The sequence below is a fragment of the Tiliqua scincoides genome, chromosome 9 (assembly GCF_035046505.1).
Source record: "Tiliqua scincoides isolate rTilSci1 chromosome 9, rTilSci1.hap2, whole genome shotgun sequence".
Lineage (NCBI taxonomy): Eukaryota > Metazoa > Chordata > Lepidosauria > Squamata > Scincidae > Tiliqua > Tiliqua scincoides.
Genome location: NC_089829.1, coordinates 21,938,758 through 21,954,509, shown reverse-complemented (window position 1 = coordinate 21,954,509; position 15,752 = coordinate 21,938,758). Strand labels below are relative to the sequence as shown.

At 52.9% G+C, this 15,752-nt stretch overlaps 1 protein-coding gene across 1 annotated transcript in view; it reads left to right on the top strand.

Annotated features, from left to right (window-relative positions):
• The window catches only part of ZFHX3 (zinc finger homeobox 3), a 127,220-nt gene that overhangs the window by 63,974 nt on the left and 47,494 nt on the right, over positions 1–15,752 (top strand). Inside the window, exon 4 of the mRNA XM_066636879.1 lies at positions 3,759–3,990. Within this exon, the coding sequence (XP_066492976.1) occupies positions 3,759–3,990 (232 nt within the window). The remainder of the gene's footprint in view (positions 1–3,758; positions 3,991–15,752) is intronic.

Here is a 15,752-nt window from a genome sequence, read left to right as displayed (position 1 = left end):
CACAATCTTAGTCAGGTCTACTCAGAGGTAAGTTCGGAGGCTTACTCCCAGGAAATTCTGTACAGCACTGCAGCCCAACTCACCCTCCCCGATCAGCTGCAGGGTGCCCACTCTCATCCTTCCTCCAAGCCCCTCTTTCCCAAGACTCCTTGGTCACAGCAACCCTTTACCTGGCTGCCACTGAGCCCCCATTCATGTCTGGGCAATGGTTGTGCCACTGCATTCTTTTACTTTGACCCTGCTGCCTGGTGTGGATGTCACACTCCCCACCCCCTGGGCTGTCTTCCCTTCCTCCTCTTGTGAAGCACCATGCCCTCCCTGGGGCTACCTTCCTTTCCTCCTCTTGTGAAGTGCCATGCATGCTAACTGAGTGTAAGGAAGAATTTGTGAGCGGGTGGGTCCATGCAGGGTCTGGTGCGCTGCGCTTGGTGCACAGGAGTTGAAGGGAGCTCCAAAAGTCTGTTTTCTGCCTTCTCCCTGTGTCCTGATTGTTGCAGCAGCTGCTGGCACTGAGTGTCCCAGAGAAATGCCCAAGTGAACAGTGTCCGGAGGGCCTGGCAGTCCTGGTGGTTTTTCCCCCTGTGTTGTGAAAGGAGGCCTGATTGCCATCCAGTCCATCTGCTGCTTCCAGCAGGCTGAGATGGCCGCCTCTTAGGGCTCCCTGGGGGTGTGGCATTAGGTTTTGCAAGGGCCTGGTGTATGCTTGGCCCCCCATCAGGGCCTTGCCTGAGTTTCTGCCACTTGGAATGTTGGTGGCAAATGATTAATTGGTCCACACTAGGAGCCCTGCCTGGTCCCGGGAAGGGATCAGGCTGGCCACCAAGGCCCGCCTGCAAAGCAACCTTGTTAGGCACTGATCCGTTTAGTTGGCCTGTGGAAGCCGGGCTCTGGCCTCCCTCTGGGTTTTGGCCCCTCCTCATTAGGCTGGTCAGGGCTATTGATTGGGCGTTTGTGTTTGGAAGAGTCTTACTTACTCCATGCATTATCTTGACAGATTGATCAGACCTGATTGAGAACCTCTTAAAGGAACGAACAGCTGTAATGGGAAAGTTGGACTCTGTCATCCGTTAGGGTGATTCTGGGAGCGAGAGGAACAAGGCTGACATCGCGGAGCAATTGTATTTACAATTAACATGGCTGAAAACGATTGCCTCTATTGATCCCCCCTTCCTGCAATTACAGCCCCATTGTTTACATTCCAGCACTTCAGTTATAAAAAGGAAATTCAATAATTATTGCATTATTTAAAGTTAAAGTGCCACAGAGTTTGCTGGCTGTGCTTGCTGGTTGATTTAGCGTTCAGTAAAATCTATGCAGAGCTCTCTGTCTTGAGGCCGGGCAGTAGTCTAGGCTTCTAATGAGGCTTCCAGGGTGGAGCAAGAGCCACCTACCACCCGCTCCACATGGAAGTGCTGGAAGAGGTCCAGAGCAGTCCTCTGCGCAGGCCTGGAGGTCCCGCTGCACGTGGGCAGTAGAGGTTGAGGCTCCGCTGGCGCAAGGAAGGGGTGGGAGAGCTTCAAAGGGGACAGGACCTTGGTTTTTCTTAGCCTTCTAGGATTCCCGTGGAGGCTGGGTCAATGGTTGGCTTCAGCAGGAGGAGCTGTTTTGTGCTTGCCCGGGAGGAGCCTGAACCTTTGTGCATCTGGTCAGAGGGCTTCCTGAGCAGGGAGGCCTAGCTTTATGCTGACCAAGAGCCAGGAAACGGACATTCGCTGCAAGGTCAATGACACACCATGACTATATACTACTTGATGTGTGGTTTTCGGTCAAGGAGCAGTTCAGGACCGTGGCGTGCTGGATGCCTCTGTTGCTTTGGGGTTCCTCACCCTGCCTTGGCCGAGCCGTTTCCTTGGAAGGCAGCTTTACGCCACATGGCATTGATGGTGCCGCCTTGCAGGCTAGACAAAAGGGCTCCTGCAGCAGTCCCACAGCAGGAAAGACATTTCTTGCCTATGGGCCCAGAGACAGCTGGAATGCTGGACAACATGCCTGGTGCAACTTCTTGCTAGCCAGGGGGAGAATTTCTCTCTCTGGTATTTTTTTGCCCTCTCTCCTGCTTTCATTTGCTCTGCCTCTAAACCTGAGATGAAGAAGTAGGTGCCTGGGAACTGCAGGTGCCCAGAAATCTCGGGCAGGACACAGTAATGTGCCTGGGGTTGGTGTACTGACCAGAGGCCACAGGTGGCCATCTCCCCCCCCCCCCCAGGCTTCTGAACAACTTCCAAGTGCCTCTCTTGTGACAGTTGTGAAGACCAGGTGTTCCCCTACCCTTGTGCCAGTGCTTAAGCGGGACCTCCACCTGTCAACTTGTCCTTCACTTGACTTCCACCACAAATGGACTTTTCTTTCCACATCACCCTGACATGTTGGCAAACTGGAGGCATGTCATGAAATGAGACTCCTGGGGCATGACTGTACTGTGGGTTGAGCCTGCAGCCTGCAGATTGCCACTGGCCTTGTACTTCCTTGCAGAGAACTCGGCCAACTCGAGGCTTCTGGTGCCAGAGGGGACTGATCAGTGGACAGCAGTGCTGTGGGTGGCAATCACCCCTCTCCCCAATTTGGCCCTTAATTCACAGGGTAGAATTTCACTATTCAAGCAACCCAGCATGACATGTGCAGGCCTTGCATGTGCAGCTGGAAAGGAGGGCCATTGGAGGGACCTCATCACAGGTCTCTGTGCTGAGGAGGCTTGTCCACTGGGCCTGCTGCCAGTGCTGGTATGTGTGTTTGCACGGCTCTACCCACAGTAGCAGGTCCTAATCCTCGAGGAGACTTTGCTCCTGGAGAATGTGCCTCTGCGTGTTTCTGCTCTATGAGTGAAATGGATCAATATTTTGCATTCCATGTGAAGAATCAGATGTTAGAAGCTTCCTATTGTTGAGCTGGGAAGCAGCTGCTGTGCCCCTCTAGGGTTACGGGACAGGTCGGTGTGGCTATCAGAAGCTGGTTGACTTTTCTTGGAGCCTAGTGAAAAGGTGCTGTTTTAGGAAGGATTCCCTCTCCCCCCCCCCCCCAAGACCTTCACCTGTCTGGGTGAGCTGGATGGCCCCATCTTCATAGCGGTTGAACCAAGGAGTCTTTCTTACCCACTTACCGCAGGCTTGCTCTGTCATAGAGCCTGGGATTTCTCACGCACCCCCTCCCCACCTCTCGTACTGCAGGAGTCCCACAGAGCCTGTGCTGCTGGGTGGGCTGGTGGTTTCTACATTAGAACTCAAATGGTTGCCCGCGTCATGAAAGGTGTCAACCCACAGGTCTCCAGACTGTGCAGGGAGCAGCTAGCTTGCCTGGCTACGTCTGGGAGGGGGTGTTGAGTGTGGCTGTGGCAAAACAGAGTTCTGTTCAGTTTGTGTCTTAAACTCTTGTGCTTTAAAAAGTGAACTTCCACATGACTGAGATGTGTGTCTCTGTTAAAAGATAAGAAATCAGGCTTTACTCTGATGGAAGACAGGTGGTCTCACAGTACCTGAAAGACAAACCCGTTTGTTTCAGCGGCTGCTTTGGTGGACTCCACCAGGGCCACTTCATCAGGCTCCTGAAGCCAAGTCCTTGGTGGGTGGGTGGAAAATTGCGAGAGACATCCTTTGGATGAACCCAGTGCAAACCTGGAAGGAACCTTTCCCATCTTCCCAGCCGGCCTGCCTGCAGCCTTTCCTGGCAGATAGCACCCACTCTAAGGCAGGTGACGCTGACAGTCCAGCCATGGCTGTGTGGCCTCTTGTTTCTCACCTTCTGCCCTGCTTTGTTCCCTGCAGCACCTTCAGCACCACGAGAGCGGCGTGGAGGGAGAGAGCTGCTACTACCACTGCGTCCTTTGCAGCTACTCCACCAAAGCCAAGCTGAACCTGATCCAGCATGTCAGATCCATGAAGCACCAGCGGAGTGAGAGCCTGCGCAAGCTGCAGCGTCTGCAGAAGGGCCTCCCTGAGGAAGAGGAGGACCTGGGCCAGATCTTCACCATTCAGAAGTGCCCAGTGCCCGATGCTGGTGAGTAGTGCTTCTCCCTTGGAACGCAGGCTGGTCTGGTCTGGTCCAGTTCGGGTTGGGGAGGGGGTCCTCAAGGTTATGGGAGAGTGAGAGGCACAACAGGGGGGGCTCCCTCACCCACTGCCTATGCGTGGTGCCGCTATCCAGCTTTTGGGAGCATTGTGCAGTGGAAGTGTCTCCAGTTGCTGATGCTGCACGCAGACCACCCAGCCACGCTGGCAGGAGGCAACTTTGTGGGCCCCATGATAGCCTGGGCTTTATGGAGCAGAGGTGTATGGTTGGCAAGCATTGGGCAGACCTCCCCTTCTGTGCTGGAGGCAAGCTTTGGCCATCTCCCCCCCCCCCACCATCCTGTCGGAAGGACAGAAGTTGGGGCATCTCACCTGGAAAAGATGGTGGCGGTTCTGTGCTGGGCCTCTACTGGAGTGGGGGGCGGGGGGGCGGGGGGGCGGGTGAAGACGATGTTCTGGGTCCAGTCTCACCCCCCTGCACTTAAGAACCCCACGCCCTGGTTTTGTGTGGAAGCCAGGCAGGGGCTTCGGTGCAAGACATGAATCGGAGTGGAGCCCTGCACTGCTGCAAAAACTGCTAGGTAGGCCCTCCTTATGGCTTCTTGGGCAGAGTCTGCATGCAGCCCAGAGGCCATGACCCCTTCTTGATCATTGCCCAAACCAGACGTGATGTCTTCAATTATTTTGACCCCCTCTTGCACAAGAGGAATTCTCAAATGGAAGCTTTTAAGGAGCTCAGTCCAACTGAGGGGCAAGAGAGCTGTCCAAGTGGCTGTGGGGAATGTCCTTGGGGGCAGGGTTCAGGGCACCGCTGGCTAGAATCAAACCTGAATAACTTGCTGTGCACCATCCAGGCCTCCGCTGTTTCCTTGTATTTATAGGGGTGTTTTCCTTTATTTTGCTCCTTGATTGGCCTGAAGATTTCCCTGGAGGCAATTGGTGTGCTTGGGCAGTGGAAGGAATGATTTCACAGGAGAGGAAAGGAGTTCGAGCTCTGACAGGGGGAACCCCATAACAGTGACTCCCAAACTACCCTTCTCAGTTGATGTTCTATGTAATGTGCTTCTGTGTTTGGAAGGTCCCTTTCTGTGTCCTCACCAGTGTGGGCAGTCTCCCCCCTTGGAGGGAGGGCTTCACCCCCTACTTGTTCACCCCTACATATTGCTGCTAAGACCTGGTCCCTTGCGTGGAGGTGGCCTTTCAGTAGCAATGCTAGCCTACATGAAAGCTGAGTGTGTTCCAAGTAGGCTCCAAGTGCCTGCACTCAGCTCAGTATGCTTTGTCCTGGAGAGGAATGTCCTGCAGCCAGTGTGGGCAGGGGGCTCTTGCTTGGCTGCAGTTCCCATTAGCCCTTAAGAGGGGTAGGAGAAGTGTGCTGCTGCCATGCGATGTTTAGCCGGGCTGTTTCGAGGGAATGAGGTGGGCAAGTGGTCAGGCTTACTGGCTGAAAGCCAGCCTCAAGGAGTCCAGCAACCAGTTCACCCACTAAAGGGACTGGGAGACCACCCCTTTTTGTCTGCCACCTGGTGCAGTGCATCCCCCCCCCCCAATTGAAAAGGGCCTAAATTCAGGCTCTGTCCTTTTCCCAAGAGCCTGTCATGTTCTGAAGCAACCCTACAGTCAGTCAGACACTTGGCCCATCAAGCACAGGGCTGTCCTCACCAGCCCTGCCTGCAGGTGTAGAGCCTACACTTGGCTGTTGTGCTTGGGCCCTTCCCCATGCTGGTCTGTACAGACCCTTGTGGACCACTGCACCTGAAGGGTGGCGGCAGGCACATGGGAGTCCCCCCAGGGAGGAATGCCACAAGTCTGATGGCTGCAGAACTGCCAGTCTTTTCCGAGTCCTGGGTTCTGAAGAGCCTGGGACAAGGGAGGACACTTGGGGCCCACATTTTTCCTGCAGGAACCACCTGCCAGAGGCATCTTTGCAGGGCATGGGGGGGGGAGTTTGGGTGGCTTAAGGACTGGAGCATTTTCCTTATCCTGAGGTCTCCTCCAGGAAAAGCAAGGAGGACATGTCATAAGCACCCTGACCCACTCCTGCGCAGGAGGAGAAGGTGAGAAGGGGGGTGAGAAGGAGGGCTGTGAAGACCAGGGCAGGCCAAATAGGGGCTGGCTGAAGCCTCTCTGAGACGTGGCAGGCGCCTCCGCAGCCTGGCTGGCTCATGCTCCAGCAGACACTTGTCATCGGCGCTCATGGCTTTCATTAGGCAGCAAGAGAGGAAGCTCCGGCTGCTGACTCGTTCCAGAATGTTTTCCTTGTTCAGCTGCATCCCAAACCCACGAAGATCAGCCAGCTGCCAGACTGCAGAGTGGGAGGCTTGGCAGGGACTGGGGGTCCCTCTGCTGGCTGGTTCTCTGTATGGAAGCTGCTGCTGCTGCTGCTGGCCAGGTGGACTCTGAGGCCTAGCCCTGGTGGTCAGCTTTCCCCACTGAGCTGCTGCTGCGGCCAGCTGGGTCCCTGGTGCCCCCTTTCTCTCGACTGTGAGCCCCATGAGGAAGAGAGGTGAAGCCCTTCCTGTCCTCCAGAAAGCTTGCCTTCTCCCCGCCTCCCCATGACTGACTGGCCCACAGAGCTGCCAGAAAGGTCAGCTAGCCTGGCAGGAGCCATGAGAGGCACCTCTGAGCACAGTGTCCAGCAAGCTTTACATGGCTTCCATCATCCTCTCCGGCTTTCCTCTTGGTTGCAGGAAGTTGGGGCAGCAGCAGTGAGTTCCATGGGCTCCTTTGTGCTCAGTGACCTGGCAGGACTGGACCTCAGGTGAGGTGACCTCAACGTTGCCTCAGGGGACCAAGGTCAGGGCTGCAAGTTCTGCCAGGGTATCAGAGAGGTATGGGGTGTGCTTCTTGCAGTGTGAGGCATGCTTCTTGCCAGCATCCCAAACACTGAACCGCTTCCTGGTGCTAGGCCAGTCCCCTGCTCTGTTACACTGACCCTTTTGGCCTGCTCAGGCACAACAGACAACCCCCACCGGGGCCTGGCCTGCACTTCTGGTCGCCTCCTGCTCCTGCCGCTGGTGTGCGCATGACGGTCACCCTTCCAGGTGGCATCAGGCCAGAAGCCTTCTGGCAGCAACCAGAGAGCAGGGGAAGTGTGTCTGGCTACCTCCTGCACTTCCGGATGGGGGGCAGTGCCTTCTGCAGTGATGTAGTCAGAACACCCCTGCCTGGGAGAGCCAGCTCTGGTTTCTTGGTACTCTGCTTGGCTAACTGCCTGGCTGGCTGTGAGGACAGTGTCCTTTGCTACTGCCTTTGTGGCAGGACAATGGCATTGATTCCAGTCTATGTGAGAAGGCAGAGCTTGTCTGTTCCACTTCACTGGTGCGGCTGTCTCACAGGCCCCCTCCACTGGCCCAAGAACTCTGGGGAAGGGGAAAAGTTAGTGTTCAGGTATCCCATCTAGAAAGGAGGAGGTTTGTTAGTCCACAAAAGCTGGCATGGACCCTTGGGCTCCCAGAGTGATCTGTGGGTGCCTAGGAGCAAGGGGTGGGGTCTTCTTTGTTGTCTTGGAATGAAGGGAGTGGAGCTGTCCTGCAAGAGAGGTGGGGGAAACTCTGGGGAAGGGTGTGCTGTGGTTGAGATAGAGGGCTCGCTGCCTTGCTCCATGGGGACAGGAGTGCTGTGTCCTGAAGTTGCGTGACAGTAGCTGCACTAGGAGGGCCAGGTGTGGTGGCCACCTCTGAGCTCCCCCTTTGCTTGCAGCCTCCAGCTGTGGCTCGGTCATGCCTAGGCACTGAACTGTTGGAGGCCAGCATCCCTGAGGAGTGCTCAAAGCTTTGCCATGCCTCTCACGTGGGCAGTTTGGTGAGACTGCAGGGGGTTCCTGGTAGCCTCTCATGTGCGAGTCTGGATGTGAGGCCACACAGGAGTGGAGGACATTTGGGGGAGGGGGGGCTCTGGAGAGAGAATCAGCTGCTGAGCAGTTCTGGCCTTCACTGGTCACAGAGACACAGAACCTGCTTCCCTGGTAGCTGAGCTTGCCCCGGATGTGGTTACCAGAGCTGACCGGAGCAGCCTGTATGTAGTGATCCTTGATGGTGGGCTAAGAGGTTGCTGTGGCCACTTTTGGAGAGGGGCAGAGCTGTCTGGGGGAATCCTCCTTCAGGCTCCCCACCACCTAAAGGGAGGCGACAGAGAGCTGTCCAGGGCATGGCAACAGAGATGGTGTGGTAATGTCATTCTGGCACAAGAGGCAGGCCGCTTTCTTTGCCAGAGGCATTCCGGTCGCTCCCATCAGCTGGTTCTGCTTTTTAGCTGCTCTGCTGCAAGTCAGCTTTGTTCTGGTTCACAGTGAGTGGGATAGTTAAATGTAGTTGTGTGTTCTTTGTTGTGTCACTGTTTTGAATGCGGACCTCAAAACATTTCAGTTAATAAAATGAAGTGAGACCCTCCCTCCCCCAGCCAGTCCCTCCTGGCTGTATTGGCACTCAGCAATGGGGAATCATAAAATGATGTTGGAAACATCATTCCCTTGTGCTGTATTTTTACAAAAAAACAAAAATGTGTGAGAAATGGTTTCTTTAAAATCATGGGAGATGTTTCCAAACTGTTTTCTTTTATCAAATCTAATGGTGTAGTGTTTACCTTATTTATTATTTAAGACATTTACACCCTGCTTTCCCCCTCATGGGGCACCCAAGACGGCTAACAACACAATTATAATATAAAAATAGACTAATACTATGCAAAAAATCTCCAGAAAAAACAAGGGCAAATAAAACCAATTGTAAAAGTAGCATCAGTATATCACAAGCAGCTGAATAAAATTCACTGTCAAATCATTGAAAAGATGTTAGGTAGCAGCATGAAATCAGCAGTGAAGCACAGCAAGCAGTGTCCCTAATAAAATGAAATAGCCCCATCCCTCGTACTGCATTTATGTGGACTTTCCTCTTTTTTTCTATTCGGTGTGGAGTCGACTCTGGCAGCGGTCTCTTGGAGCCATGTGCAATCTTTTCTGCTGATTTGAATTGAACACATGTTTGAACACAGACTGCCCATATGCAGGGGCAGTATGGTGTACTTTTGTGGTGGGATAGACTTCAGTGTAGACCAGCTTCTAATGGAGGACTCCAAACAGAATTTGGCTCAGTACAGGCTGAAGATGAGAGCTTTTTGTGTCGAATGGTGTATTGCTCAAGTTGCCTGATTTGGGAAACCCTTCGCCAGATCTCTCGTAGCCCCTACTAAGCAGTGGCTGATGGGTCAGATGGAGCTCGGCTGCTTCCTTCTGAGTGTCCGCCTGGTCAGTGGGACCAGAGGTCCGCCTTGGAGTCTGGCAGCCAGCGTCCACAAGCCAGTGAACAGCCAGGTGTGAGTCCAACTGTGCCATGCCCCAATCTGTGCATGTGGGCAAGTTCTAATCTTGTCCTCTTCAGTGTGCTGCTATCTGGCACCTGCCTCTGCAGGGTAATCATGCAGGCATAAATTCAGAAAGTTGCACGGCTCTGAGCATTGAAAGTGTCCTCTCTGCCAGAAAGGTCGTTCATAACTTGGCTGCACTGCTGATGTACAGTCAGTGATATTGATTGATTAATGTATAAAAAGCACCAAATGCATTTGCTTCTGTAAAGTGCAGGCGAGTCTCTTTATTTTCACCTCATCCTTTTGTTTGAAGGACATTCCCCCCCTTTTTTTGTTTTGCAGGCTTTGTTTGAGGAGGCTTCAAAAAGCCAGTTTCTGCCAAGTAATGCATTCCCAAAAGGAACATTGATCCACATCAGTGTCGCTTGAATGGCCCTTGCAAAGGAGTAGGTCTGGCATGCCCCCTTCTCGTGATCCGAGCTGAACTAAGACACACCATGAGTTCTGGAGAGCTGCCTGTGTGCTGCAAAAAGGGGTTCTCTCCACTAGTGTTGCCCTTCATCTACCATGCCCTACACCAAATTCTTACCTCCTGATTGCTTTGCTTCCTTTCTCACTGCAGAGTTTGGGGTGCTCTCTGGAACTCCCTGTTGAAGGACATGATTCTTTTTTTCCTGAGCCCTCCCAGTGCCTTGTGACGTTTTGCTTTCCAAAGAGGGTATTGTCGTGAATGACTGGTTTCTTTTTGCAATGTGCTGCTGTCTCCCAGTTTTCCCATGGGGGCTTGATGGTAGTTGAAGAGGGCAGGGACTCCCCAGGGGCTTTCAAGAGCCACTGAGGGTCCAGAATTGCTGGTGAGCCCTGGGCCAGACGGAGCTCCCTGCTGGCAAACCCTTTCCATGTGCCTGACTCCAACAGGACAGGGCTCCTCCTCTGCCAAGCTTCCCTTCTCCTTGGCAGAGGCTTCTCTTGCTGGGCAGGATGCTTCCCTGGGTGAGGCACCGGAGCCTGCAGCTTTCTGGGAGTGTTTCTGGTCGTGGCAATATCTGCCACCCCTCCATATTGAAGCTCAACGTCTACCTGGCCATGCAATGTGTCTGTCTGTGTCTCAGCTGCATTTCCCACTTTGTCTAGCTTTGTGGGGCAAAGATCATGAATCCCTTAAGGTGTCCTGCTGATTTGCCAGTTTTCCCACATAGGGTGACCAGTGGTGGGCAGAAGGGGCAACTAGGTCACTTTTCCATTGACTTCTATAAGGTTGGGCTTGCGAGCAGTGCAAACCAAAGATGTGCCTGAAACGCTTTCTGTTTTCTCGAGATCTTCTGCTTCAGAAAGAGCTGGATGTTTCCATGGCTGCCAAAAGCCACTGTGGACCTATTTGAAAACGTACTGGATCTCTGTTGGCTCCATGGCCTTTCTCAGGTTATTGGGTGATACAGACATTTTCTTGTCCTCCTGTCTGCAGAATAGTTAGGAATTTGCCTGCTCTAACAAAATGTCTTCATTGTCCTACCATCCTCCCCTTCTCAATAGCAGACAGACTCTGTTCCTCCTAGCTCCAGGGTTCTGCACCAAAGCCTCCTCAGATTTGAACAACTGGCTTGACTCTGCTCATGGCACCTGAGGTGCAGTACTGCAAATTGGTGGGCAGGAAATTTTGTCATCCTTGGTAGCTTATAGCTGATGTGGCAGCCATTCTCCTTGAGAGTGGGGTGTGGATGTGTGTGGAGCCCAACATGGAAGCACTGGCATGGGTGAATGTGGGAGAGAGGAGGCTGAGGCCGGCCGACAGGGCATTGCTTCCGCCTTGTCCTATGCCTCATTTTCCCGTTGGTGAGGCAGGGCTGAGCTCACTTCCACTGGAATCTCCACAATTTGGGATGTTGCTTTCTTTCCCCCCTCACTTTGCGGGTATGTTGGGAGTTGTCCTTGCTCCTGAGAAGGGCCCAGCGAAGTGTGGAGAGGGTTTTAAAGCAGGAGGAGCTCTTTCACATCAGTACACATCAGAGTGTACTGTCCTGCATGCAGCTTCCTTTGGTGGTTCCTGGGCTTGTGTGGCCCTTCTTTGCTGTTTGTCTTTCAGCTGGAACTGTGCAGCTCTTCTGGCTCATCAGAACAGTGTGGCCTTTTCCTCCCTGCCCATTGGTGGACACTGCTGCCCAGGGCTGAGCACCAGAGCAATGTCGGAAAGGACACTTGGTGGAAGTGGCCTGTGTTGTATGGGTGCATGTGTCAAATTGAGGGCTCATTATGCCACTTTTCTGCAGCATTTCTGATTGTGTATCTTTTGAACTTTGCAAAGAGTCTATCTTTCACGGATTACTGCTGCAGGGCAAAATGCTGCACTTGGGAGGCAAGGATTGTTATAGGTACACTTGTGTGTAGCCTCGCCTGGTTGGAGTCGGTAGCACTGCCACATTTGGACTTTGGCACCAGAACAGAATACTTTCTGCCGAGGAAGATTCTGGTTCTGTGTCCAGCATAAAGCAAGTCAGTGCAGTGGGTGCTGCTGGGCCTTACCTACTGCTCTGTGCAAGAGCACAGCAGCAGATGAAAGGGAGGCAGGGAAGGGCCTGTGCTTTTGAAGGAGAGCAGGCAGGGACAGAGGCATTTCACTTACTGACCATGCCTGGCCTGTGCTCTGAAACCTTTCCAGAACCCTTAGATTTGAAGAGCTGAGCCTCCTTTTGTGGGGAAACCAAGACTCTCCGCATGCTGGGGTACCTGTGGGGAAGTTGCAGGCTTTTCTTGGGTGCAGCATGTCTGGTGCCACCTTGTACTGTTGCTTTGTGAAGAACTGCTTGCCAAAGGCTTCTCAGAGTGCTGACTAATGCCAGGGGGAGCTGGAGCAAGGGGCACAGCTCTGCTACTTCCTGTCCAGATGAAGAGCAGGAGGATTCCCGGTGGAGTAGACAGGCAGGAGAGGCTGCAGTCTTGATGCTCTTACTTTTATGGCAGAGACAAAAATGCTTGGAGCAATCAGCATGGAATCCTTAATTGCTTTGCTTGCTTCTGTTCCGCTTGTGGGATGGATTGTGCAAATGCAGGAACTGCTGGCCTGCGTGTCCCTGCCCTCTATGCTATTTTTAACCAATGTTTTGTTTTGCAAAGATGTGGGGAGCATCCTTGTCCATATGCTGCTAAAGAGCAGGCGGGCAGGAGAAACTTGCAGAGTTTCTTAACTGGACTTCGACTGCAGCTCCTACTCCTGCCAGGTATTTGCATCTGCTCTGGTTGTCTCGACTGCCTCTCCTTCTCTCTTGTAGCTGTTTTCAGCGCTACTGCATTATTTTTTTCCCCTCCCAGTCTCAACATGGCCCACGTCCCTCTTTCCACCCCCTCCCTTGGATGTGTCTCTTCCTTTTTGAGTTTCCAGCACGTGTCTCATGAGGATGTGAAATCCAAGAACCAGATCTCTGAGATTTCCGAATAAAATAAAAGTAAACTCTGCTTGAAAACACTTTAGCAGGAAAGTCAGGCTAATTGTAAATCAATGAGTCTTAAAATGCAGCATTGATCTCCAGTTAGAAGTTTGAAAGGGAAAGCGGTAATTACTGTGCTCCAAAGGTAGCCTTTTTTTCTCATAAGTTCTGGGCAGCAAGAAGACTCATTAAGAACAGCCATTTGGAATCTGGGTAATTAGTTTAAAAAGTACTTTTGTGATGTTATTCCATGGACTGGAAATGATTGGAGCCTTCCCAGATTTATGGTGTGGCCCAGATAAGGTTTGATTTATTGTTCGATTTGAGGGCAGTAGAGCCTGGTTGTGCTGAACCTCACCCAGGCCAGTGTACAGCCAGGAAACTGAGCATGTGTTGAGCAAGGTAGAGAGGAGGAGAGGGGGAGCTAGTAGAACTGGTGGCCTGTTGGGGGGGGGGATGCAGACCAAACACTTTCCAAGCCCTGTTCACTGCAAAGTGGGACACACCCTTTCCTTGAGGATGTGGCCAGTGTGAGGAAAGCAGAAGAGTGCTGGGGGCATTGGCCTCTGTGTCAAGACCTCGAAGCTGAGTGGGCCCTTGGCTATCTGCATGCCAGCCGGCTAGTCAGCCATGTTGAATGGCAAACTTGCATCACCCACCGCATGCTGTCCTTGCTCATGAGCTTTTGCAAAGAGCAGGACCCCAAATGTATGCAAGAAATGCATGGACTGCCCAGGCTGGAGGACTCTGTGGGGCTGCAACGTATGTGTGTTGCCTGTCATTCCCCAAAATGTAGAATGGTGGAACCGAGGAAGGTGATCACTAGATAAAGCAAAGCACACTGACATCAAATAATGTGTCAGAAACCCTCCCCACATACCATAAAGAGCCCTATTTATTAAAACTCTCTGCTGAAGGACTTCCAAAAGAGAAATTTTTGCAGGCTTTCAGAAGAAAATGAAAGGCTTAGGCTGTAGGAACTTCTCTGTGGGGGGTGGAATGTCCACTCCAGATGAAGTCCCAGTAGCCACAGACACCTGGAGGGCAGGCAGGTAGTATTCCAGAGGATCACTCCAGAGAGTTCTGCCCTATAGAATACAAGCAGCAAAAATGGCCCCTCCTGGGATTTGCCCACCAGACGTAAGCAGAGCAGACACAGGCAACATGGGCTGCTGGTAGAATTCAGCAGGGTCCTTCAAGATGGTCTGGTTCGTCCCTTGTGCTGGAGGGCTCCACTGCAGAGGCCCTCCGCGTGGACTGGGGATGGTGGGGTTGGTAGATCCAAATGAGTGGAGGCTTTTAGTAGCCCAGGTGCCAGAGGTGCAGGCAGCTGACTATGATGCGGCCCATTTTGCTATCTTGCGCTGCTTCTTCTGAATGGAAAGGGTGACGTGTTCCAAGGCGGCCCAAAGCCCTCTTCTGTGCAAGGGAGTGATGGTGGAAGCCCAAGTTTGACTTGTCCTCTTCCTTCCCCAGCTATGTGTGCCACTGCAGAGAGAGTCTGGCAGTCTTGCTGCAAGTGTGGGCTCCCAGGTGCATAAGCCAAAGGCGACTCCCACCAGGGTACTGGAGGAGTCCGGAGCCACTTAAAGACTCTGTGCAAGACTGTACTGCAGGCAAGACAAACTGGAGTCCTAAGGATTGAGTTTTAATTGATTTGTGACACTTTCATAAAGAAGAGAAGTGAGTTCCTTGTCCCAAAGGTGGCATTGGAAAGCTCCCGAGGTGCCAGCAACTGGCCTGAGTGACCCCTTTGAAAGAAGCTTCTGTGACCTAGCTAGTAGGGTGCCTTGGGTGTTCTGGGCTTGGTCCTCTCCCCTGGGATCCCTCCCTGAGAAATCCTAGCTCCTGTTGGCTTGGCTTGCTGTGTGCTCGCCCTCTTTCTGCCTCTGGTCATGGCTATCTCCATCAGTGCTACTTGTGGGCTGCCTGACACGTCATCAGTAGGTTGCCCCAGCAAGGGAGTCTAAGGTGGTCCCCAGCAGCCTGAGAGGTGCGCATGCCCAGGCACACTCTTCTGGGAGTTTTCAAGCCATGGCAGAACTGATAAATGTCTTCACAGGCTGGTTCATTCTGTGGTGGCAGAGGTAGGGAAGACGGGCTTTTGGACCAGCAGCCTGGCCCGGGACAGAAGAGGGCTGGTCAGCAAACTGTCTCAAGAAGCATGAGAAACCCTCCCAATAAACGTCCCTTTGCCATGACTCTCGGTTCCCACCTTCTGACAAGCAGGGAAGAGAATGGCAGCCGCTGGCCAGACATTGATTGCATTAATTGATATGCCAATAAGAGAGCTTGTTACATCTGCCATTGGTTAGGCTAGCTAACAAGTCCTGCTGATCAATGCAACCAATAAAGATTTCATCCATTAATGAGCAACATGGTAATTAATGTTATCTATAAACCAATTAGCTTGGGTAGCTAATGTGCTGGTGAGGGCAATGAGTGGCAGATTGTGGCCCATGTGGAGAGGAGGGGGGTGTCTGCTGCAGGGGTGAGGCAACGCTTGACAGGCCTTCGGGCCAGACCTGTTCCCATGAAGGGCTGTCTTCTTCAAAGTGGGGAAAGGGAGCTTTGGGAGAGTGTGGAGAAATGCCCCCCCCCAGTGTGGCATGTGGAAAGTCCTGGGATCAGTCTCTGGCAGCTTCTCTGGGAAGGGGTGAGAAACTTCCTGTGTCAGCAGCCTGGAGAGCTGCACAGCTGATGCTGAGCGAGATGGACCCAGTGTGGCCAGATCAGGCAGTGCCCTGCATTCCAGAGATGCCCACTTTCTGTGGAGGGCTTTGCGCTTCCTTCTTTTTCTGCCTGCCACATAAAAATGGGTTGCCCATCATGAAAAGCAGCATTGGATATTTTTGGAGCCCTGGTCAGGATCCAGCTTGAGTGGGTGTCTGGGGGGGATGCTACTCCCCTCATGCAGCTACTGAGGTGGCCTGCAAAAGCCACAGGGGAGCTGCAGCAACAGGAAGGCTGTGTTTGGAGCCCATCCACTTGGGGAGCCATTGCACAGTGTTGCACAGGAGGTTTT